Source organism: Nicotiana tabacum, chromosome 16 (genome assembly GCF_000715075.1).
Source record: "Nicotiana tabacum cultivar K326 chromosome 16, ASM71507v2, whole genome shotgun sequence".
Taxonomy (NCBI): domain Eukaryota; kingdom Viridiplantae; phylum Streptophyta; class Magnoliopsida; order Solanales; family Solanaceae; genus Nicotiana; species Nicotiana tabacum.
In genome coordinates, this window is record NC_134095.1 from 167,216,483 (window position 1) to 167,242,038 (window position 25,556).

At 37.3% G+C, this 25,556-nt stretch overlaps 2 protein-coding genes across 3 annotated transcripts; one reads left to right on the top strand and one right to left on the bottom strand.

The window, feature by feature from the left end:
• Positions 1-7,659: 7,659 nt before the first annotated feature.
• On the top strand, positions 7,660-14,093 carry LOC107787612 (putative late blight resistance protein homolog R1B-14). 2 transcript variants are annotated; one of them, XM_016609206.2, is made up of 3 exons: positions 7,660-7,795; positions 9,517-12,161; positions 13,715-14,093. In XM_016609206.2, the coding sequence occupies exons 2-3, from the start codon at positions 9,536-9,538 to the stop codon at positions 13,783-13,785; spliced, it is 2,697 nt and encodes an 898-aa protein (XP_016464692.1). In that variant the 5' UTR covers positions 7,660-7,795; positions 9,517-9,535; the 3' UTR covers positions 13,786-14,093. The 2 variants fall into 2 exon arrangements, with proteins under 2 accessions (XP_016464692.1, XP_075089687.1); XM_075233586.1 differs by lacking the exon at positions 7,660-7,795 and having other exon boundaries at positions 7,857-12,161.
• A 496-nt stretch (positions 14,094-14,589) lies between these two features.
• On the bottom strand, positions 14,590-15,963 carry LOC107787611 (beta-D-glucosyl crocetin beta-1,6-glucosyltransferase-like). The gene has a single exon (XM_016609205.1). The coding sequence runs from the start codon at positions 15,961-15,963 to the stop codon at positions 14,590-14,592; it is 1,374 nt and encodes a 457-aa protein (XP_016464691.1).
• Between the last annotated feature and the right edge of the window lie 9,593 nt (positions 15,964-25,556).

Sequence of the window (25,556 nt, forward strand, 5' to 3'; positions counted from 1 at the left end):
GACAAACGAAGATCAACTACTGGTTATGTGTTTACTTTGCAAAAGCACCAGTTAGTTGGAAGTCTACTTTGCAGTCAACAGTTGCTTTGTCTACAACAGAGGTAGAGTACATCGCTATTACAGAGGCTGTGAAGTAGGCAATTTGGCTTCAAGGATTGCTAAAGGAGCTTGGTGTTGAACAAAAAGGTATCACAATTTTTTGTGATAGTCAAAGTGCTATTTAATTAGCGAAGAACCAAGTTTATCATGCAAGGACGAAGCATATTGATGTTCGGTATCATTTTGTACGAGAAATCATAGAAGAAGGAGGAGTCACAGTGAAGAAAATTCATACTACGGAGAATCCTGCTGATATGCTAACTAAGGTGGTGACTGCGATCAAGTTTCAATATTGTTTGGATTTGATCAACATTGTTGAATACTGAAGATTGAAGATGAAGACACAACCAAAATTTGTTATTGAGAGAGAATTGAAAATGTGGAATTTTGCCAAGGTGGAGATTTGTTGAAGTTTGACATAATGCCAAAGTCCCACATTGGTTGGGAGTTACCTATAAAAGAAGGCTTAATGTTTAGGATTTAAACACACCTCTCATTTGCCTTCTCATCTGTTTAAGGCATTTGTATCTTCTCTCTTTAGTATTATTTCACTTGTATTTTGGAGTGGAATAAATATTGGTTGTGTCCGAGGAGTAGGCAAAATTAGCCGAACCTCGTAAATTCTGGTATTTCCTTTATTGTTGTTTTATTGTCTTATTTATTATTTGGTGGCTGTCATAATTTTTGGTATAGTAATTGTGACTTATTCACACTATATACATTTGGCTTCCGCAACAGGCTTGAGGTTGGTGTGGGTGTTCCGGTGGGACGAGGATGAAGGCGACATGAGTGGGTACTGTTAGGGCTTGGGAGGAGACACTACTAAAAAAAACTTGCTAATTTCGTTCAGGAAAATCGACTGAAATTGATCGAAATTTGAGAAAAAACGCCCGATTTCTAACCGCTTTTAATTAGTCGGAAAAATGATGGTCGCTAAGGTGTATACTATATAAGCTATATAAGATGTACATACAGTATAGTATAGTATGTATATATAAGTTATATTCGATAAGCTATACATACATCTTATATAAGCTATATAAGATGTATATATACTAAGTGTATAGCATATAAGCTATATATGTGTAACATATAGTGTGTGTATATATATATATATATAAGCTATATTCGATATAAGATTTATATAAGCTATATTCGATATTAAATATTGAATATTTAGGATGTTAAATCAATTAAATATTCTGTACATATATATATATAGTGTCCATATAAAAGTAATTTAAAAAAAATACATACACACATATTATTTATTTAAAAGCTATTTATATAAAGGTTGACAAAAACCGACCTTTGGTCGGCAATATTATTAAATTTATATTTTAATTATTTTAAAATTATGTTTCCGACCGAACTCGGTCGGAAATATTTAATTATAACTTATTCTGGTTGATAAATTAAATATATATAATTTTTTTTATATTAAAAATCAATTACCTTGGGCAGGAAAGCATAATTTCAAATATTCTTACCGAAATCAGTCGGAATTTTTGAAAATTTTACTAAAAAATTATTTTTGTAGATAATATACAAGTATGGCAGGGTCTTGATCAAATATTGACCATGTTCCGACCGAAATCGGTCAGAATTTTTATATATTTGCTGTGGGACCATTATTTCCATTGTCAGAAATATTTTCACTGACTTTTGCAGCCAATTTACTTAGTAGGCGTTTGGACACAAGAATTGTAAAATTTTAAAAGATGGTGAAAGAATTTTTTAAGTAAAAATGGTATTTGAAATTTAGAGTTATGTTTGGACATAAATTTCAGTTTGGGCTGTTTTTGAAGTTTTTTAAGTGAAAATTTTGAAAAATAACTTTTTGGAGTTTTTAAAATTTTTGAAAATTTTCAAAATGCATCTTCAAGTGAAAATTGAAAATTTTATGAACAAACGCTGATTTTGAAAAAAAAAATTACGTCCAAACGAATTCTTAATTTCTGAGCGATTTTGATCGGTATTCTGTGGACGAATTTTGCCAATTTTCTAATAGTGAGAAAGCTGGCATGGGATGCCACTTATGGGGTTGGGCGGCCGGTGAGTGGATGTATCATGTGGAAGTAGGGTGGTGGGGGTCGGAGCTGGGTGGTGGGTGGTGGGAGTAGGGGTGTGGGTGTCCTGATTGGGGTGTTGAGGTAGGAGACAATCGGCTTATAGAACTTGTTTTCCTTACTTTCGTAAGGAAAGTCAATTTTTTCAAGTTATTTTTCTAGAAAAAAATATTTTTCAAAATATATTGACCAACCAAATATGAAAAAAAATAGAAAATATTTTTTCCATACCCAACACACCTTTAAAGGAAAAAACTGCAGGTATGTACTTTCATTATTTCTTCATAGCAAATTGAGAGATAAAACGAGTTCAAGTTTTGAAGCAGATATTGGAGGCTGGAACGTGTAGAAGAACCAGACTGGAAACTTGTTCCTTGATATAATATCAAATTTATTATGTCCAGTTTGATTTCTTGTATTAAGCTTATTGAGTTGTAACCTTTTTTGCTTATACAAGAAGTTTTTTTAGAGACTTTCTCTGTGAGAGAATTCAAGTCTTAGGTTATAGTTAGCTCGAGTATTTTGCTACAATCAAAGTGGTTGTATACAATTAAATAGCTAGGATTTAGTCTATTAGGTAATAAGAGACCTAAAACTACTCGTTGTTTTAATAAAACTTTTGATAAAAATCCCAAAGGTAGATCATGGTTTTTACTCCCTTGAGCAAAGAGGTTTTCCACGTAAAAAATTCTTATATTCGTACTTTACTACTTCAAGTTGTGGGGGAAGTGCATGGTTAGCCACTAATAACACATGTAATTACTTCTAAACCACTGTTTAAAATGTTTTTAGTCTTTAGCCACTGCTTTAATAAACTTTAACTGCCCAGACGAAAATACCCTTCTGCTCATGTCCTTAACTTTTGAACTTAACGTCAGGACTACATGTCCTTAACTTTTAAACTTGTAACTCTAAGTTGAGGACTTCAGGATTACATGTCCTTAACTTTTGAACTTGTAACTCTAAGTTCAGGACTTCAGGACTACATGTCCTTAACTTTTGAACTTAACTTCAGGACTATATGTCCTTAACTTTTGAACTTGTAATTGTAAGTTTAGGACCTATCGTCCTTAACTTTTGGGCTTCTTAGCCTAAGTTCAGGACTTATTGTCCTTAACTTTTGATCTTGTTAGTCTAAGTTCAGGACTTCAAGACCTATTGTCCTTAACTTTTGAACTTGTAACTATAAGTTCAGAACCTATTGTCCTTAACTTTTGGGCTTCTTAGCCTAAGTTCAGGACCTATTGTCCTTAACTTTTGACTCAGAACTTCAGGATCTATTGTCCGTAACTTTTGAACTTGTAACTGTAAGTTTAGGATCACTAGTTTATTATTATTTTCCAGGTCATTCACAGGTGCACTTCATCAACCAATTCAACTAGCACAGCTACGCAAAAGAATTTAAGAGACGTCATCCATGGTAGTCGTATTTAATTTTTTGGATGACGAAATGCATCAATAAGAAGTGGAATATTTAGGAGTATAATATTTAACAACTTGATACCAAAACTTAAATTAAATAAATCCTTGCTGCAACTTCGAAGTGACATTAGAAGAGTTAACTTCAAGAAATTGTTCCAACAAAGTTTATCCGTAGTTTAAGGAATGCAAAATTCCTCACACAAATGAGAAATCAAAACAACGGGTGCAAATATAAAGATTTGCAAAGGCAAAACGAGGCAGCAAAAATAATGTAGAAGAAAGGATAACACAGTCTTTTCATATTAATTTTAATAGGCTAGTGGCTACTATTGCTAAGCATTAAAAATGCTGAATAAAAAATAAATATCACTTTAAAAAGTGGCCACCCCACACGATTTTTACCAAGGTGTGTGCCTAAACTAACAACATATATATTGCATAAAGCCCACGGTTTCTTTTTTTTAAAAACAAAATTCTCCCTATTGAGGATTTATAGTGTTTTCATATTTTTTCTTAAGCGTGGGTGGAGGTGTTTTACCAATTAAGCGAGCCTCACGTGGGTGGAGGTGCTTTACCCCACAGTTTGTTATTAACATAAATATAATCACACCCTCCCCTCCTTGTATAATGCTAGAAAATATTTTATAGTAAAGTGTTTTAAGAAATATGAAACAAGAGCATTCAATCCACTACTGTTTCCATGGTTGAGTATGGGAAGCGAGGTTAAATATAAACTGTTAGTTAATTAACTAGCTAAACCAGGGTTAAAAATTTATACATATGCCATCAACATGATGAGTTGTTATGAGTTATGAGAGTGATATCCAACCATTGCACGTCCTAATTAATTAAGTAAAAATTGTACGGGGCGCCCTATTTGGTCGCCCCCATTTAACTTATACCCATTTTTTAAAAAAGTTTTAATTTGTACTCACTTTTTAAACAACTTCAGCCTCCTTTCTCCTCCTCCTTCTCCCAGTGATCTCCATATATCTCCGATTATTAGACAATGATCCACTTTTTTTCAGTTCAACAAGTTCTTCTGAATCTAATTCTGGTACTCTCTCTACAACTTCCTCTGAAGCTGACTGTTTTTACTCTGAAAAATCCTCAAGAAATACTACTACTACTACTACATGTTTTGCTGCGGCAAAGAGTAAAAAATCTGTGAGAAGAGCCAGCATTTCACCACGTTTGGAACATAGGAGTGAGTTTTATTTATTTGATAATTATCACAATCAAAAAACAGAGGAAAATGAGGAGAGTTTGATTAAGTCAAAATCAAGAGCTTTGAAAATCTACAACAATTTGAAGAAAGTGAAACAACACATTTCGCCTATGGTCGTCTTACTAATTTTCTCAGTTCCATTTTCAATAATGGAAATGGGAAAAAATCAAAGTGAGATTTACAATCAAATTTCATTGTGAGCTGAAGTTTGCCAGTTACAAACAAAAACTTCAACTCTAGAGCTGAAGTTTAGAGCTGAAGTTCGACAGTTACAAAACAAACTTCAGCTCTAGAGCTGAAGCTCGCCAGTTACAAATAAAAACTTTAGCTCTAGAGCTGAATTTCGACAGCTACAAAACAAAAACTTCAGCTCTAGAGCTGAAGTTCGCCAGTTAAAAAACAAAAATGCTACTTCAGTCTCGTCTATTAGAATGTTGAAGTTTTGCGTGATTGTCTTTGCTACTTCAGTCCCGTATGCTGAAGTTACGCGAAAAAGTGGGTACACTTGCAATTTTTTTGCAAAACAAGCACGAGTTAAAACGTGACCCAAAAAACGAGTATAAATGCAAATGCCCCGTTAATTAATCAACAAGTTGATAGTAGTAAAATAATCTACTTAGTTAGACTTACATAAAGTTAATAGTTGACCTGAACAAATTTTAAGGAAGAGCAATTATCACATTTAGCGTGGTTGTTCCGAGGTGGGTGATCTTGAATATGAGCTGGTGAGTTGGTCTTAGCTTAATAAGAATTGAAAAAAAAATTATATGCATAATCTAAAACATGAGTTGTCATTAAAGTCTCCAGCTCTCCCATGTCCTTAATTAATTGACGCTATAATTAAGTTGGCATTAGTAAAATATTCTAGTTGTTGAGACTATTTAAAGCTATTATTGATTTAGTGCGGAAGATGATTGCTAAATCAAAATTACAATTAAAGAGTGTTTGGTCAACAATGTCCCTTATCTTTAAGGGTAGGTCTATTTTGGTCCATCAAATATAATCCTAAGCATATTTAGTCCTTTAAGTATGCTAAAGAGGAACACATTTAGTCTCACTGATAAAATTGTGTTCAAGATCAATTACGGGGTTGGTTTCGACACTCACCGTCTTTTAAATTTACTTATCGAAAATATTTTATAAACCAATACCTACTAATAATACAGAGCTGACAAATTTAAGATTTTAACGTTGAAACTTTTACTTTTAACAATTTGAGATGATTTTTCCAAAAAGAAAATTAAAATTTGAAAAAAATTGAGCTGCCAAGATCACCTCTAGGCATATTATTGGAGCAAACGAATAATCAGATTGTATTGTCACTTTTGCCCGCGCCAGAAACTATTTACATCTAATAGCCGAAAAAGTATATAAAATTTGTATAATTATTTTATATTAACATACAAAATGTGTGTGTGTGTGTGTACACACAAAATAATATACAAAATTTATAAATTTTTTCGGCTATTATTTTTACAGCGGTTATACAATGTCATCTTCTCATTGAAAATTGGCACATAGGGGGGTTTTTTAAGGTCAAAATTTTAGAAGACATTATCTAAAAATGAGTAGTTAAAGTGATAATTTGCGCTATCCAATAAAAAGAGAGGAAACGTTTTGCTTCAGAGCAGAAGATCTGCTTCATGAATCAGAGTTGGTTAACAATGTAAGCTTTTGAACACAATTCGGTCAGTGAGACTAAAGGTGCTCCTCTTTAGCATACTTAAGGGACTAAATATGCTCAGGATTATATTTAAGGGACCAAAATAGACCTACTCTTAAAGATAAGGGACAATATTGGTCAAAAACTCCAATCTGAACGTCAGCTAAGTTCTAGGAAACTTAAGCATGTTAAATATAACTCTTTTTTGAAAGAATTACAAGAAAATACACTTGATTTCACACCATAACAAAAAATGACCCATATTTATAAATTTTACCCGTCGTAGCCTATATTGTACATATTTTGAAAGCACTAGCAAATTCAAAATCTGTTTTCTTACAACCATTGCTTCTAAAAGCTATGGAATTAAATCTATATTCTCACAACCATTGCTTTCATTCTCTTTTCTTCTCACATCTTCTACATATATTTCAAAGGGTCGTCCGCCATTACTGCTTCTTCCCTGTGTCACCTGGTTGCAATGTAAGACAATTGAAGATTCAACATCTACCATTGAAGGTCATTCAAAGCTTTGCTTTCAAAAATAAGATGTTTTGAGTTTGTTAGTTGTTTGGATTGGGTGTTGTTTCAATTGATCAAAAATATCAAAAGGAGTTCAAAATTTAAATTTGAAGTGATTTGGATTAGATTTGAGCAAGATTTGAGTTAAATTTCAGAAAAAACGCAAAAAAGAAGACGAAGTTAGGCTTTTGTATAATTATGTATAATCTTGTATAATAGTGTATATGAGTGTATTATACATTTTTATACACCTTTATACAAGCGTCTGTAGACGAACTTCTTTCACGATTTTCAGTTGCAATTCTTGTTCAAAATCAGTCCAAATCTTCATTAAATGACTTCAAATTTTATATACAACCTCCTTATACTACTTCTAACAATTCTAGATAATACCCACTCCAAATTTCTCACAAAATTAAATTCGAAATCTAAACCCACATATTTAAGCTTGTTAAAAATCTAATTTTCACCATCCAAATGAATTTGGTTTGTTGAACTAATATTTTAATTACATTAACTGATTCGAAAATTAACTTAAAAGTTTGACCAATTTTTTTTAAAAATTAAATTTTCCCTCTTTCTTAATGATTTGTCAACATCTAGTGAATGTGATATATTTTCAATCTTAGTATTTGTAGACTAATCCCTCGTATAGATTGTCAACTTCCTGCAAATTGCTTTATTTACAATTCTATACAGATTCAGATCTGAATTTACTTATAAAAGGAGCAGCGATAGAAGGAAAGGAAAGCAGCATAGGTCCAGCAACATTTGGAAGGTCCGCTAATTCGTGTAAGTTTTCGCTTTACTCTCTTATCTTTAACGAGAAATTTTTATAATCACACAAATATTCTGGACTCCTTTTTGCTTTGTTTAGGATCACAAATTCCAAAAGTCGTTCATTTTTTCTTAAACTCCGTGCCTAGTTAAACAGTTTCACATAAATTGCAACGGAGGAGTATTAATTTCCTTTGCAGTCTAATGAATAAGTTGTATTTGGATTGCCTTTTACATATGTAATTGTTGCCTTCTACCACTACTCTAAAAATTACCACCGTCAAATGCCACCATCAACCACCTCCATCAGCAAGCAACCACCTGCCCACTTTTACTAGACGCCTCTCCTCAGAAGAAGCAGGGCTAGAATTTTAAACTTATGCGTTCAGAATTCTAAACTTTTTAAGTTATTCGGTTCTAAATTAACGATTTATACTAGTCAATAAATTTTTCAAGACAAATACAATATTTGAACCAAAGCTACTGAGTTCACCGAATCCGTAGCCACAACACGAGCTCCGCCCCTGCCTCTGTCACCGGCTTCAATTGCATAACTACAACCAGCAACTACCAATTACCTTCATTAGCCACTTCTACGACCGGCCTCCATCGAACAACCATCACTATCATCTAGAGGCGGATGCAGTGTGAGAGTTACGGGTTTAACTGAACCAATAACTTTCGACGCGGAATAGAAATTTATGTGTAAAAATTCATTAAAATTGTAAAAATAATAGATTTGAACTCATAACTTTAAATATATAATAGGTTAAATGTTAAAAATCTTAAAAATTGAACCCATAAAATTTAAATCCTGGATTTGTCTCTGCTACCATCTACTGTATACTAGCCACCACCAGCCACCTCTACCACGCCTCCACCGCACATCCCCATTAGTCAACCAGCATCACACATCTATTATCTTTAGCTACCACTGCACAACCACGGCCAGACTCCTCCACCAATCATAGTCACCGTTAACTACCACTTAACAACTATCATCGCTGATTGCCACCACTATCAGCTGCAACCACGACCTGATGAAGGGAAATTTGACTGATCATGTCAACCTCTATCATAAAATGAGCATAGAGATCAATGTAAAGAAATTTGAATGCCTAATAAGACTTGTCCTTTTTTTTTTGTTTCCCATCTAGTGTTCTATACCCTGTTTGGGGCTACTAATAATTCGGATTCGAGCCGCGTAAGCTCCATTAGAGGAGAACAAGACTTATCAAGTCAAAGTGATAGTAGCTAGTTAATTCGTGTAGGAACTTCTTTTTTGCTTATTTATTTCATGAAAGGCATCCAATCCCACCACTGCTTTCTTGGTTGTGCCAGGTCAAGCTATTTTTCCTAGCTAAACCAGAATTTAAAAATATTACTGTATGAAATCCATATGTCATGAGTGACTGTCAACCCGTCACATGTCTGTTAATTAATACTACCATACTTTTATTATAAACCTCAACTTAACTCTAAATCAGTAAGGAGGACGATTAACATATTCAAATCATAACATAGCTAAGTCTTTGGAAACTTCAGCAATACATATTGCATCTTGATGTGAAATATACAATTTGTTAAAAAGTCAAGTGCGACTTCTGCTGTGATATTATTTCAATTGTTATTACGTACATATTTGTCAAACTTCTCTGTCATTCTGAGTGTTATAACTTTCTGCTAAATTTCTTTATTTAAAACTCTCTATAATGTGGAGGCCCTTTAATTTACAGCAGAAGTATATAGAGAGAGATGGCTGCTTATGCTGCACTAACTTCTCTGCTGGGAACAATAGATCAGCTTTTACAGTCCAACTTATCAGGCCTACAAGAGAACCATAAGCGACATTTGAAATCGCTCAAGGAGAAGTTTGGGTCACTACAAGCGTCGTTTGGCAATGTTGATGGCGAACCAACCAAGGAGATGCAAGCAAGAATCAAAGATGTAGCACGCGATACAGAAGATGAAGTTGAATCACTAGTGAAACAACTTATGGAGCAGGATGAACTCCTTCAAGTTGAATCATGCGCGAAGCTTGCCAAGATCTCTCAACAGGCTACACAAGAGATAGATTCTTTCAAGGAAGAGCTCATCAAGCAGGAGAATAACAATTTGCAAGGTGAGAGTTCTTCAACTAGCGGCTCTAGTTCTCCACGATTGGATGCTTCAATCCTTGAGAACGATATGGAAGGGTACAATGTTGAAAGAGGAAGCATGGTTCAACAACTTACCAGACGCTCAGGCTCAGATCAACGGGAAGTCTTCTCTGTTGTGGGAATGCCGGGCATAGGTAAGTCAACTTTTGCCAAAACTATATTCCTCCATCCCTCTATTCGGAGGGTCTTTCATATTCGTGGATGGATTACTGTGTCTAAGGACTATGATCTAAGAAAGATGCTTCTAGTCCTTCTTGATGCTATTGGAAAGAAAGACCCGGTTGATGCTAAAATTGATATTGGAAAACTCGCTGAGCGGTTAAAAAATGGTTTGAAGAGAGAAAGGTATTTGATTGTTGTGGATGACATATGGAGCAAAGAAGCTTGGATTAGGATTGCACAATGGTTTCCAGATTCTGGTAACAAAAGTCGAATTTTGTTGACTTCTCGAGACAAGGAGGTTGCTGAGTACGCTAGCTTTCCAAGAAGTTGTTTCCAGATGCGTCCTCTGAACACAAATGAAAGTCAGAATCTGTTTTACCGGAAGACATTTGCCAAAAATGACAACCCAGGGTCGGCATTTAAGGAAGTTGCAGAGGAAGTTGCCAAAAATTGCAAAGGATTGCCGCTAATGATTACTGCAGTTGCTGGTATACTCTCTAGCAAGAGTACGCTAGGTGAATGGAATACAGTAGCTCAAAGTGTGAGCTCATTAGTAAATGATGATGCTTACCAACAATGCTTAAAAGTGCTCGCTTTGAGCTACAATCATCTTCCTTCTCATGTGAAAGCTTGTTTTTTGCATTTTGGAGTTTTTCCAAAAGCCCACGAGATTTCCGTTAAGAAGTTGATTAGATTGTGGGTTGCGGAAGGACTCTTAAACCTAAAGGGGGTTGAGGAATTTGAACAAGTGGCTGGTCATCTTTTATATAATCTTATTGAGAAAAGTTTAGTTATTATTGGCAAGCGAAGTTTTGATGGCAAGATTAAGACATGTATGATTCACGATCTTTTTCATGATTTGTGCTTGGAGGAAGCTAAAAGCGAGAATCTTTTGTATGTTCCTTCAGATTCCACCATTTTTGAAGTACAGAGATATTTTCCCAAAGGTTGTAGGTGGGTGTCAGTTCAATCAGGTCTAACTAATCCCCCAAGGTACTACAACGATTACAGTACTCTTGTCGAAACACGTTCTCTTTATTTAAATGGTAGAAGTTGGCAAATACCTGATTTAAGACCTTTCCTTTTCAAGCTACTAAGAGTATTGGACTTGGAGGAAACTAGCAGTTCGTTTTCCCCTGTTGTGATGATGGGAGACCTAGTTTGTTTAAGGTATTTGGCTGTGATGAGTCATAGAATTTTAGAGGATCTAACAAATAGCAATCTTTGTAATCTACAAACTCTCATTTTTAGGCGCCACGTAGTGTATGATGGTGAACGCGCTGCAACTTTACCAAAAGCGATTTGGCAAATGTCTCAACTAAGGCATCTCTATGCAGCATGCTTTTCTCTATGTTCTCCTAGAATGGTATCAGTTGAGCACTTGGTTCTGCGAAACTTACGGAATGTTTCTGGTTTGAGTCCTTCTTGTTGCACAAAGGAAATATTTGAAGGGATTAAGAAGGTGCAAAAGTTGGGCATTCTCTGCACTAGGAAGGAATATCCTAGGGATCCTAAATGGATAGATAATCTTCAATATTTACCAGAGCTCGAGGAACTAAGTATTGCAACTCAAGGTTATCTGTTCGAGAGGGAAGAAGTTGAATGTTTTAGTCTTACAAGTCCAGATGCTTTACCACTAAATCTCAAGAAATTGAAACTTAGCAAGACCTATCTTCAATGGAAGTACATGGCCGTTATTGGCAAGTTGCCCAAACTCGAGGTGCTCCAATTGAAGGATCATGCCTTCGTGGGCAACGAGTGGAAAGCAACAGATCAAGTGAGGTTCCATGAATTGAAGTTCTTGCTTCTTGATTGTCTCTACCTTAGAAACTGGAGAACCACTGACTCTAATGATCATTTCTCAAGCCTTGAGCGCGTAATTATCAAAGGCTGCAATTTCTTAAAAGAGATTCCTGAAGGATTTGCTGGTAGCAAGAACCTGGAGCTGATTGAGTTACACAAATGTACTCCTTCCGTTGTGGCTATTGCTCAGAAGATCCAGGAAAAACACGAGTATTACGGAAGGTGCAAACTGAAAGTTATCGACTACGATACAGCAGGTAAGTATCTGTGAACTTTCAATAGCCATTATATGTTTGAAATTATAACCACTATATGAGAGTTTAACTGTTGGCTGATAACATTCCTTCTGCGTATCAATCATTGCACGTAGCTCTAAGGGGTCGTTTGGTAGGATGTATTAGGTAAAATAATGCATGCATTAGCTTTGTGTATTAGTAAGTAATACTTTGTTTGCTACACTTTTTAAGCATAGGCATTAGTTATACACCATATTTGGTATTATCTTATACATAACTAATGCATAAGAAACCATGGTATTAACTATGCAATGAGTTTTAATGCATGCATTAACTTAGTTAAAGATAAAATTATCCTTCAAAATTTATGCTTGATTAAAATATGCTATTATATTAATGCAAGTTTGAAATAATCCAAGAAAGTGAATCAAAATTATATCCCTAGTAAATAAATAAATACTTAGCATATTTTCTTTTTTATAAATAAATATTAAGTTCTATACTACATTATAGTAAAAATAGCATGGTATAACCAGTTTTCGGACTGTTCATTCAAAAATAGTCAGCGTTTACGAAGTCAATGAAAAATAGCCACTATTTTGCTGCAACAGAGACCAGTCCAGCATAATATACTGGAGTTCGGTGCACCTGTGTATGAACTCCAGCATATTATGTTGGACCGGTATACTTTGCTGACTCCAGTATAATATACTGGAGACTAGAGCACCGGTGCTCCAAACTCCAGTATATTATTCTGGATAATTATAATTGCTGGACTCCAGTATATTATGTTGGAGTTCTAGTGTATTTACGCTGGAGTTCTAGTGTACTTATACTGGAGTTACAACATACTTATCCTGGAACTCCAGTATAATATGCTGGAGTTCAAGCATACTTATGCTGGAACTCCAGTATACTATACTGGCGTATTTTCCGGGTTTTGAACAGTGTTTTCGCTCAGATTTATCTTTACATGAAAAGTGGCTAAATTTCGATTACTTTTGAAACTGAGCTATTTTTGAATGACCAGTTGTAAATCTGGCTATTTTTGTCATCCCACAATATAGGTAGACAACATATAAATTTTTTAAGCCTTTTTCATATAAAACATTTCACAACATATGTTTCTTTTAACAAGATAACGTGATGGACTGGTTATGAGGGTATTTTTGTAAACAAATAATTTCTTTGCAATGTTTGAATACATCAAACCAAACAATAGATAAGAAATATATCAGCATAATTAATGCAAGCATAACTAATATCAGCATTACTAATACACTCTATTCAGCATTATTTTTATACACTCTACCAAACGACCCCTAAGTATTTCTACTGAACTCATTACTTAATTTTAAAGCAAGAATGAAGTTCATGGAGGACAACATCTTTTGGTTGAAGTAAGATATATTCGATATTACATCTTTTGAACTAGTGAGGTCCTGGCTGGCGTATAAGTTACGATTTCACGTGAATTCAGTAATTTTTGTCCAACCCCTATATTAAGAAATCTACTAAATATTTGAATGTAAACTATGTTATTATTATATATTTTAACTTAAGATTCACTGTAGGAATCTTTGAACGTCAAATGCCGAAGGCGCCTCAGCTAAGAGATTACCTTAAAAGATCAACCTGCAACTGATGGAATCACATAAGGCTTTGTCTTCCCTCTGTGAATTTTTCCACCAAATACAACAAGAGGAAGAGATGGATGCAACTTAATCATGGGCGACTCAATGAAATCGGAGGCCTAAAGTCAAAACTTAAGAAGATTTGAGGAAATAGCATTAATAATGTGATAACAGTTGGACAAATAAATACGATTAATTTAGAAAACTAAGAAAAAAATTTATGGTCTTAACAAATTTTCTTTCAAGGTTTTAAGTTTTCTGTTAAGTATTTCACTGTACAATATTATCTATTATTTTAAAATTTTGAGTCAAATTATTTCAATATTCATATCTATTTTATCATTGTATTAATACATCTCGGATACTTACATGAAAAGAAATGGCTCTCTTTGACAAGACGAATGTGTGTTTGGCGAGGTAAAATGAAAAATAATTACTACTATTTCTTAGACCTTGCTGAATAACATTCCATGCATCTCTCGATACAATTATTTAACTATTTCCACTATAACCACAAGAACCTAAATTACAGAAATAGTAAGAAAAGAAAATTAGAACTAAGAAAGTCTTGTAATTGAAAGCTTTCCCCGTACCATTTGGCTTTTTAACTTAGAAATTCATCTTTTGAACGGCCACATTGTTGGATCATGGAATTAAAATATAATAGTAAATAAAGACTAATTTATAATAATAGGATGTCCAACATATGAAAAAACATGTGAACAAGACTAGCTAGTATGATTTGATCCTAACTAATAATTAAAGCAACTATACTATATAAGCATCTAAATAAATAAAAAAAATAGTACTAGAAGCTAGCTAATAGAATTGTGAGTTTTCTTAGCACAAAGCTTTTTCAACTCTTTGGCAACTTCTTCAATTTCTTCATCTCCTTTGGAACGAAGCATTTCCTTCATATCCCTTGCCTTTTGTCTCACAAATTTACCTTCCTTTTCTACCACAACTTGGTTGATTATGGCTGCAACTTCCTCTCTATGAAGCTTTCCATTACTATCCCTCACAACTTCCACAGCAATACCAACCTCTTCAACAAGCCTAGAGTTAATCGGTTGATCAATATGCATTGGCATAGCAATAATCGAAACCCCATATTTCATGCTTTCCATTACTGAACTCCAACCACAATGACTCATAAATCCGCCAATACTTGAATGCTCCAAGATTTTTGCCTGTGGTGCCCATCCTTTAAAAACTTTTCCCCTATTTCCTACCCTATTGAAAAATCCGTTAGGTAGTGCCTCTTCAAGTTCTATATCTTCCCCTTTTTGGAACCTTATAGGCCATATAAAATTCACCTTACTATTTTCTAATCCATAAGCAATCTCCAACAAATCTTCCTTAGACAAAAAATATTCACTTCCAAAAGATACAAAAATTGTGGATTTCTCCTCTTTTTCATTCAACCATGTTATTAACTCTGATTCTCCGTCATCAAGAGTAGGTTCTTGAACTAATGGACCAATTGGCACAACTTTTTTCCCAGTTAACTTAGTAATATAATCACTATACTTACCCTCAATCTCCTTAAAACTTTTTATCAAAACAATATCACTAGATAGGTAAAAACAATCTCTAACTCGTTTTTTATCTTCCTCAAGCTTTTCCACAGGCATAGATGATTCATCTTTCTTTATACGAGCCATCTCATAGTCACGATAATAAATAGACGAGAAAGGAAATTTTATACCTGGCTTATTGAAATCATGCAACATATAAGCAGTCATTGTAGAACTACTACTAATAAATTCAACAGCAGGAATTTTTAACTCAGCAGCAACATTTGGAGCCCAAGGTTGGAGAAAATCATAAATCAATAAATCGGGCTTAAGGGTTTTCAAGATTAGGGTAAATTCAGGACAGGCTAAATCAAAAGCTTCTTTGAGAGTGTTCATAAGATGAGGTGGGAGACCATTGGTGGTATGGTGACAAGGAGGAAGATTAGGTAAAGTTTGTAGATGAAGTTCCAAGAATTGGATTGATGATGAAAATTCATGGCTAAGTTTTTTCTTAATAGAGTTTAGGTTTACTGGCGTAGAACACAAGTAAATAGTGAAATTTCTTTGGCTGAGTTTTTTAGCTAACTCTAAGAAGGGAGTTATATGACCATAACCCAACCATGGAAACATCAAAACTCGAAGTTGTTTTTGATTATCCATAAAACCATTCATGATTTCTTGAGTTTCTGATCTTTTTTTAAACTTACTTTTTCCTCAAAATGTTTATGCATGCAGAAAGGGATCGAAAATGGGGGTATTTTATAGTTCATTAACAAGTTTATTATATGGTAAGTTGGAAAATATTGAAAGATCTATTAGTGTTTAATGCACAAACACGTACAAGGAAAATGCAAGTACATATTTTTGGTATAGATATAATATCGCATGGTTCATTTTCCTTTTACGTTGATCCACTTTCTTTGTTTTTCTTCCTCTTCCTTTTCAGTTTCTTTAACTGGCTTTCTTTTCCTTTTTCTTTTTTTTTTCTTTTATTTCTGGTAACTATGTTAATTGGGAACCTATGGTAGTTATTTTATTTAGGCGGTAATACATATCTCTTATGTACCCAAAAAAAAGGTAAGTAACGTACTCGGAAATCAATCCATAAATATAAATAGAACCCTAGATTTCCAAGTGTTTATATATAGACAAGATTTTAAAAGAGTAGAAATAATCTTTTCTTTTATATTCTGTCGTTTTTCATTTCTCAAATTTTTAAACTTTATACTTCATTAGTATTTTTTTTATGTGGTACAATTATTTACAGAAGCCAAGGGGGATTTCTAATTTCTTCAGACAAGACAAGTGGGATAAAAGAGTTAAATTATGCATCGAGTGAGAAAAAGTTAGATAAGATAAAATAGATTTTTATTACTGAGAAGGAAAAAATTACCCGATTACACATAATGTTTGTTACAAAAAAATATGAAACAAAATTACTGCGTTTGCCTAATGTATGTAGAAACCAAAAGAGGACCACCAAAGGATGTGGTGCAGTGGATGAGATTGTTCCTCCCTTAACCAGAGGTTTCGAGTTCGAGCCCTAGGTATGGAAAAATCCTTGGTAGGGAGCGCTTTCCCCCGAATGGGGCCCTACGCGGCATGAATCCGGATATAGTCGGATTCCAATGCGGGTACCAGACACCGGGTGGGAAACCAAAAAAAAAAAAAAAGAGGATGTGCGTTATTATAAGTCAGAACTTCAAGAAATTAAAGTTAGCTTTAATTCTCCTATATATAGGATTTAATTTGTACTTTTTAAAAGTTAGAATAAATGGCCAGTGATCTACATATGATCTTCATATTTCTTATTTTATTTTTAAAGGAAATAATAACAATAAATTCTTAGAATTCACCTTGATCTCATTCCGAATAGAATCTTCAGAATTTTAAGGAATACCTTTTCACTAGAAAATCTATGTTAGTAAATTCCCTTAATCTTGAGATCAGATTTGAATATATTTCTATTCCAAAAACTAACACTACTTGACATAGTTAAGTCATGAATTATTACACTGGCCAAAGCAAGAAAATAAATCAATGAAAAAGAAACAAAGTTTTTGAGAGAAAAATTAGGTCACAAACATCTGTAAAATCCTGAAATGTTGTATATCCAAGTTGCAGGCGTGCTTCTATACTACTTAATGCTTGTTAGGTGCTGGTTTTTTGTTTTGTTATCTTCTAAACTGTTATTTATCGAGTAACAATGGTGGTGACTTTATTGCTCTTCAACTCAAGATTACAAAAAGAAAAGAAAAACACAAGAATATAGAGTTGTATATGTCCAAATTTGGTAACCACGATAATGGATAAGTAAGACAAAAGACGGGGTCAACCACGATATAACGACTGAAGGTCGTCCTCATAAAGGCTGACGCCAAAAGCGGGCAGCTGAGATAGGATAGTAACAGTAACTTACGTTCAGGAGTGGACATAAAAAATATTCCTTTGGATATTCTTTATGCTGTACTTTTTAGGATTTTTGGGGAATGTCCCTTATAAATAGGAAGAGATAGGAAACAAAAAGGGAATCTGCCTTTTCTCAACTGGAACATATTGTAAAAGTTGAAAGAAGAATATACGAAAGAGTTGTCTTATTTATTTATTAAAGTACACATTGTTCAAACCTGATCCATAAATCTCAAGACCCCATATACATTTTGACCTCTCGATTTTTCACGTCGCCGTCAGAAAAAGAAGCCCTCGGCTCAACAATACTGGGTACAACAACAACAACAATAACAACAACAACAACAACAACAACAACAACAACAACAACAACAACAACAACAACAACACAACAACAACAAATCCAGTTTGATCCTAGCAAGTGGGGTCTGGGAAGGGTAGTCTGTACGCAGACCTTACTCCTACCTAATACAGGTAGAGAAGTTGTTTCTAATAGACCCTCGGCTCAGGAAGGGCAAGAAGAAGAAGAGGAAAGCAAGGAAGGAAGAAATATGGAAGATAAAAGAAAAAGGGAGAGATAAAGGATAAGTGGTACCAAATAATAGCAACAGGGAATACAATACCTGAGGCGAACAAAACCACATAACGTAATAAAAATCTAAGAATATGAAGGGACCTACATGCTACAAAGACTATGGGTGAACAACTATAAACTACCTACTAACCTTCTACCTTAATCCTCGACCTCTACACCCTTCTATCAAGGGTCATGTCCTCAGTGAGCTGAAGCAACGCCATGTCCTGCCTAATCACCTCTCCCCAATACTTCTTAGGCCTACCTCGACCTCTTCTCAAACTCTCCATGGCCAACCTCCCACACCTCCTAACAGGAGAATCAATTCTTCTTCTCTTAACATGTCCGAACCATCTCAGCCTCGACTCCCGCATCTTATCCTCCACGGAGGCTACTCCCACTCTATCCCGGATAGTTTCATTCTTAATCCTATCTCTCATGGTACACCCACACATCCACCTCAACATCCTCATATCTGCTACTCTCATCTTCTTCACGTGGGAGTTCTTGATTAGCCAACACTTAGCCCCATACAGCATAGTCGGTCGAACCACCACTCGATAAAACTTACCCTTAAGTCTTAGCGGCACATTCCTATCACACAAAACACCGGAAGCGAGCCTCTACTTCATCCATCCTACTCCAATGCGATGCGCGACACCTTCGTCAATCTCTCTGTTACCCTGGATAATCGACCCGAGATACTTAAAACTCACTCTCTTGGGGATTACTTGAGCATCAAGCGTAACCTCTATGTCTGCATCATGGGTGGTCCCGTCACCGAACTTGCACTCCAAGTATTTTGTCATGGTTCTGCTCAGTTTGAAACCTTTAGACTCCAAGGTCTGTCTCCAAACCTCCAACCTCGCGTTAAATCTGCTATGCGTCTCATCAATCAACACTATATCTCGGAAAATAGCATGTACCAAGGCACCTCCCCTTGGATGTGACGCGACACGACATCTATCACCAAGGCAAATACAAATGGGCTAAGAGTCGATCCCCGGTGCAACCCCATCACTACAGGGAAATGCTCTGAGTCACCACCCATAGTCCTCACTTGAGTCTTAGCATCATCATACATATCCTTAATCACACTAATGTACGCTACCGGAACACCGCTAACCTCCAAACACCTCCACAAGACCTCCCTCAACTTTATCGTATGCTTTCTCAAGGTCAATAAACACCATATGCAAATCCTTCTTCCTCTCCCTGTACTGCTCCACTAATCTCCTTACCAGATGAATCGCTTCCATAGTCGAACGCCCCGACATGAATCCAAACTGATTCTCGGAAATAGACACGCACCTCCTCACCCTGACCTCCACCACCCTCTCTCAAACCTTCATAGTGTGACGCAATCATATAATCATTGGATGATAGTTCCTTTCCCATTATAATCCTTGTCATTACTTACATTTATGCTATTACATGTATTGTCAATCATAGCATATTAAATTCACTGTTTAATGCTCCTAAACTCTACTCGTCATATAAGAATTTTATTTTATTCGGTCTAGAATTTATTAGGTTCAACTAAGATTCGCCCTTTTAACTTATCATTAATTGGTTTAGCATTTATTTGCTCAATTAATTTGGCGCTGTTTGTGGGGAGGTTTTAGTTGAAACTATAGTTCTTTCTAGATCATAAAAAGAGACAGCCATATCTTCTTCATTTGCACAAACTAACAAAGGCAGGAAAAGGAGATGCAGTACTGAAAGCGATAGCAGGCGTTACTACCAACATTTTGAACACCATCAACAAAGATGGCAGGGAAGACAACGAGAATGTCACACCAAACGCTACGCCTGAGAGAAGTGCTTCACCTCCCCCTCACGAAAGCGTGACAGCTTCATGCGAAAGGGGAGCCTCCACGTCTATAGCTGAATAAGCACCACCAGCAGTGAAAAATTACTAGAAGAGTGGCTGACAAGCACTCTAAACAATATACTCGACAGACCTGCTCAAAAGGAGAACAGAAACACCGCGCTAGCAAATATCATAACAACCACTGGCGAGCAGCCCATTCCTCAAACAAGTAACACTTACCCAACTAATAATGCAGGTAATGATGCGCTCGCAGCCGTTCTAAAGAAAATGGAAGAAATGGAAAATGAAAACAAGGCACTCCATGACCAGATGAGGGAGCATAAAGAAAGGGTCGATAAGATATCAGGCGCCCCAAAGTTGCTACCAAAACGAGACGTTGGTCGATTCTTCGAACAACCATACAACGAGGAAGCGACTCCACATGGCATTCCCAAAACCTTCAAAATGACACCGTACCTGAAGATATACGATGGTACTACAGACCCCGAAGATCACATCATCCACTACGTCATAGCAGTAAATGGCAACGATCTTTCAAAGGAGCAAGTACCATCAGTATTGCTGAAAAAGTTTAGCGAAAGCTTAACAGGGGGAGCCTTAACCTGGTATTCACAACTACCGGCGCGGTCAATAGCAACGTTCGAGGAAATGGCCGACAAGTTTGTCATCGCCCATACAGGGGCTAAAAAGGCAGAAGCAGGGATGAATGACATATTCGTCGTTAGGCAATCACCTGGAGAGGGACTCAGGGACTTCCTCTTCCAGTTTAACAGGGTGAGAATGAGCCTACCAAATGTATCAGAAGGAATGGCGGTGGCGGCCTTCTAGAACGGGTTGAGCAGGAACGGGTCGAGAGCGACCAGAAAACTATTAAGCAGGCTCATGAAATACCCTCCTACCACTTGGGAACAATCCACAATGCCTATTGCCCCGAGGTGAGAGCCAAAGAGGACGACCTTAATGGTCCAACCCAACGACTGACGTCAGTTCAAGCAGAATCAAGGAAAGATCATTGTAACAATGGTTGAAGGGATCAGTCGGTCCCCGTCTCAACCAAAAAAGACATCAGCCCTATGTCAGAACATCCATCCCACCGTCTCCTCGACATACGGAAGGGTCGCCCAGGCCGCACACAGGGACTCAGCGAAACGAAGAGGTATGCCTCCACTCTTATCCGCTCATAATTTTTGTGTTTCCCCTTCAGAAGTGTACGCACTAGAGAAGCTTGCCACGAAGGTAAAATAGTCACAAAAGATGAAGTCCGACCCAAGTACTCGGAATTCAAATGGCCTCTATGAATTTCACTAGGATTGGGGGTCACAAAATCGAGGATTGCATAGCTCTGCGGCAAGAGGTAGTAAACATGCTGAACCAAGGGTACCTGAGGGAATTGATGAGCGATCATGGACGAGCTAACTTTGCCCGCGGACGTGAACAGCACCAGGGACCTCCAAAGCCACCCTCCCTCACTCGTGCCATCCAAATGATCATCGGTGGAGGCGATAAAGCAACGATCGACCATGTGAAGTTCACCACTACATATAAACTGAAATGGTTGATCACCCACGAACGGTAAGACGACCTCGGAGACAGTATCATCTTCGATAAGTCAGATACCGACGGTTTGACTTTCCCTTATTTCGATGCTCTTGTTATTACTTTACGTATTTCAGATACTGATGTAAGAAGAATAATGGTAGACGACGGAAGCGGCGCGTGTATTATCCACCCTTGAGTCCTCGCATAAATGAGACTCGAAGACAAGATAGTACCACATTGCATGACACTAATAGGTTTTAACAATGCAGTTGAGCGAACCTTTGGAGAAATAACGCTACATGTTCTGGCCAGGGGCGTCATCCTAGAAATAACATTCCATGTCATGGACCAAGACACAACTTACAACGCCATCATAAGGCGGCCATGGATACACGCCATGAGGGCCATCCCGTTAAGACTCTATCAAATAATCAAGTTCCCTACTCCATGGGGAATATTCAGTATCTGGGGCGAACAACGCACTGCCCAAGAATGCTATCGTATCGCCCAGGATTGCATGTACACCCAACAACTGAAGGGAACAGACGCAGAGGCATAGCAATTACCAAAGTTGGGGACCAGACTCGACGTACAAACAGACGTCATCAGGGACCCCGATATCATAGAAGCCGCTGAGTAAACGATAGAATATCTCGATCCCGTCCAACTGAACAACAGTGACAGCAGCAAAAAGGCTTACATCGGACATAAGCTCTCAGAACCAGGTAAATTTCACAAGTTTTTAATTGACAATGCCGATCTGTTTGCTTTCGCCCATGCATATATGCCGAGTATCTCGAAAGACGTGGTCACACACAAGTTGAACGTCGACCCACTCTATCCACTAGTGCGGCAAATTAGAAGGAAATTCAACACCGCAATCAACGAGGCTGTAAGCAATGAAGTGGATAAGCTCCTCGTCAACAGTTCCATCCAGGAATCAAAATAGCCCCAATGGGTCGCCAATGTGGTCATGGTAAAAAAGAAAAACGGGAAATAGCGGATGTGCGTAGATTTTACAGACCTAAACAAGGCATGCCCAAAATACTCATTTCTATTGCCTTACATCGACCAGCTCATCGATGCAACAGCAGGACACGAATTGCTAAGCTTCTTGGACGCCTACTCGGTTTACAACCAAATCCTCATGGAGGAGGAGGACTAAGAGAAAACTACTTTCATCATCCATCAGGGAACGTACTGCTACAGAGTCATGCCATTCGGGTTGAAGAATGTGGGGGCAACATACCAAAGGTAGGTCACCAAGATGTTCAAAGATAAACTCGATAAAACATGGAAGTTTACATCGACGACATGTTAGTCAAATCAAAAAGGAAAGAAGACCACATCGATCACCTGAAAGAAGCCTTCGGTATACTGAGGCGGTACGGCATGAAATTAAACCCCCAAAAATGCGCCTTTGGCGTAACCTTGGGCAAATTTCTCGATTTCTTGGTATCTTGAAGAGGCATAAAAGTCAATCCAGATCAAATCAAAGCCATTAAAGGGATACCTAAAGTGTTAACCAGCAAGAAACATGTGCAAAAACTGACTGGCCATATAGCCGCCTTGTTAAGATTCATCTCGCGGATATCCGACAGATACCACAAATTCTTCAACGTGCTAAAAAAAGACAACGGGCTTCAGTGGAATTCAGAATGCATCATCGATGCCTTAAGAGAACTAAAAGCATACTTGTCCTCGCCCCCACTACTTGCCAAAGCAGAGCCCGACAAACGCCTCCTAGTATATTTGGCTATCTTAGAAGTCGCGGTAAGTGTGGTGTTGGTCCGTGAGAACAAATATACGCAATATCCAATTTATTATATTAGCAAAACCCTGGTCGACGCCAAAACGAGGTACTCTCACCTCGAGAAATTGGCCTTAGCATTGGTTATAGCTTCACGAAATCTTAGACCCTATATCAGTGTCACCCTATATCGGTGGTGACGACCTTCCCTTTGTGGAGCATCCTACATAAACCCGAATTGTCAGGAATACTGGCCAAGTAGTTCATAGAATTGAGCGAGCACGATATAACATATCCGCCACGAACAGGGATAAAATAGTAGGTACTCGCAGACTTCATCGCCCATTTTAGTGCCAAAATAATTCCCGAAGTCGAGCAGGAAGCTTCTCATACCTCCCCAGGGCAACCCGATCTCTGGGTCCTTTACACCAACGGTGCATCCAACGCGTGGGGATCTGGACTAGGACTCGTACTCGAGGTCCTAACAGGGGAAGTTATCCGCCAGTCCATACGGTGCCCTGATATGACTAACAATGAGGCCGAGTATGAGGCCGTGATTGCAAGGTTAAAGCTAGCTCTCAAATATGGAGCACGACGAGTCATCCTCATATGCGACTCACAACTCGTCGTCAACCAAGTTACATGGACTTTCCAAATCAAAGAGCAAAGGCTACAAAAGTACTAGGCAGAAATTCACAAACTACTGCCAAAATTCGATGAATGTCGATTCGACCAAATACCTCGAGCTCAAAGCATCGAGGCGGATGGCCTTGCCAAACTAGCAACAACCACCAAAAATATCACTAAAGAAAATGTGGTCACCCTCCTCCATTCGTCAATAGAACAACTCGAGGTACATTCCATAAATTTGACTTGGGACTGGCGCAACTGCATCATGACATATTTGCAGGAGGGAATACTCCCACAAGACAAAAAGGAAGCCAAAAAGACTCGAATGCAGGCGGCCAGGTACAACATCATAAATCACGACCTATACAAGAGAACGTTCGGGGGGCCCTTGGCGAAATGCCTAAGGCCGAGTCAAACAAGGCGCGTGCTTGAAAAAGTACACGAAGGTCATTGTGGTGCCCATACAGGCAACCGAGCCCTCGTTAGATGCCTCATTCGGGCAGGATATTACTTGCCCACTATGAAAAAGGAAGCCGCAGATTATATCAAGAAATGCGAGCAATGCCAAAAGTATATGCCTATGATACATCAAGCGGGCGAGCATCTCCACTCTGCCACTTTGCCATGGTCGTTCATCAAATAGGGAATGGACAGTGTCGGACCCCTCCCAACGGGGCAAGATAAGATATGTTTTCTTTTGGTTTTAAAACTGACTACTTTTCCAAATGGGTGGAAGTAGGTGCATTCACCCAAATATGTAAACACGATGTCATCACATTCATATGGAGGAACATCATATGTCGCTTCGGCATCCCCAAAGAAATCAGCTACGATAATGGGCCCCAATTCACCTGGAAAAAGACCATCGAGTTCTTCGAAAAATGGCGCATCAAACGTATACTCTCCACGCCATATCATCCCGCTGGCAATGGTCAAGCTGAATCCTCCAATAAAATAATATTGAATTATCTTAAAGAAAAAGCTCGAGGATGCCAAAGGGTTATGGCCGGAGTTGCTACCAGAGGTACTATGGTCCTACCATACCACGCCGAAAATAAGCACAAGCGAAATGCCATATTCACTAGTCTAGGGACTGATACCATGATGTCTATTGAGGTCGGAGATCCTAGCCTGAGATACTCCAATGAAAGCGAATAAAACAATGACGAAAACAAAAAAAACAAGACCTCAACGAGGCAGAAGAAAGAAGAGACATGGCTTACGTAAGAATGGTAGCCCGAAAACTACAAGTAGAAAGGTACTATAACAAAAAGGCCAAAATATGACCACTCAAAGTCGGAGAATATGTTCTCAAGGCCAAAACACAAGCAAGCAAATACCCGAAAGAAGGCAAACTAGGAACCAATTGGGATGGGCCATACAAAATCACAACAGCAGCAAGTAAAGGAGCATTCCAACTAGAAACAATGGAAAGAAAACTACTACAAAATAATTGGAATGTCGCCCACTTCAAATACTTCAACTTCTGAAAAAGGGCGCCCCTCAAGTCGTTCTCTTTTTCCCTCACC

What these genes read in the sequence shown, in the direction of transcription:
- LOC107787612 (XM_016609206.2), top strand. Translation starts at nt 9,536, where the DNA reads ATGGCTGCTTATGCTGCACTAACTTCTCTGCTGGGAACAATAGATCAG. An exon ending in TATCGACTACGATACAGCAG is followed by an intron (nt 12,162 to 13,714) that starts GTAAGTATCTGT and finishes GATTCACTGTAG; the next exon opens with GAATCTTTGAACGTCAAATG.
- LOC107787611 (XM_016609205.1), bottom strand. Translation starts at nt 15,963, where the DNA reads ATGAATGGTTTTATGGATAATCAAAAACAACTTCGAGTTTTGATGTTT.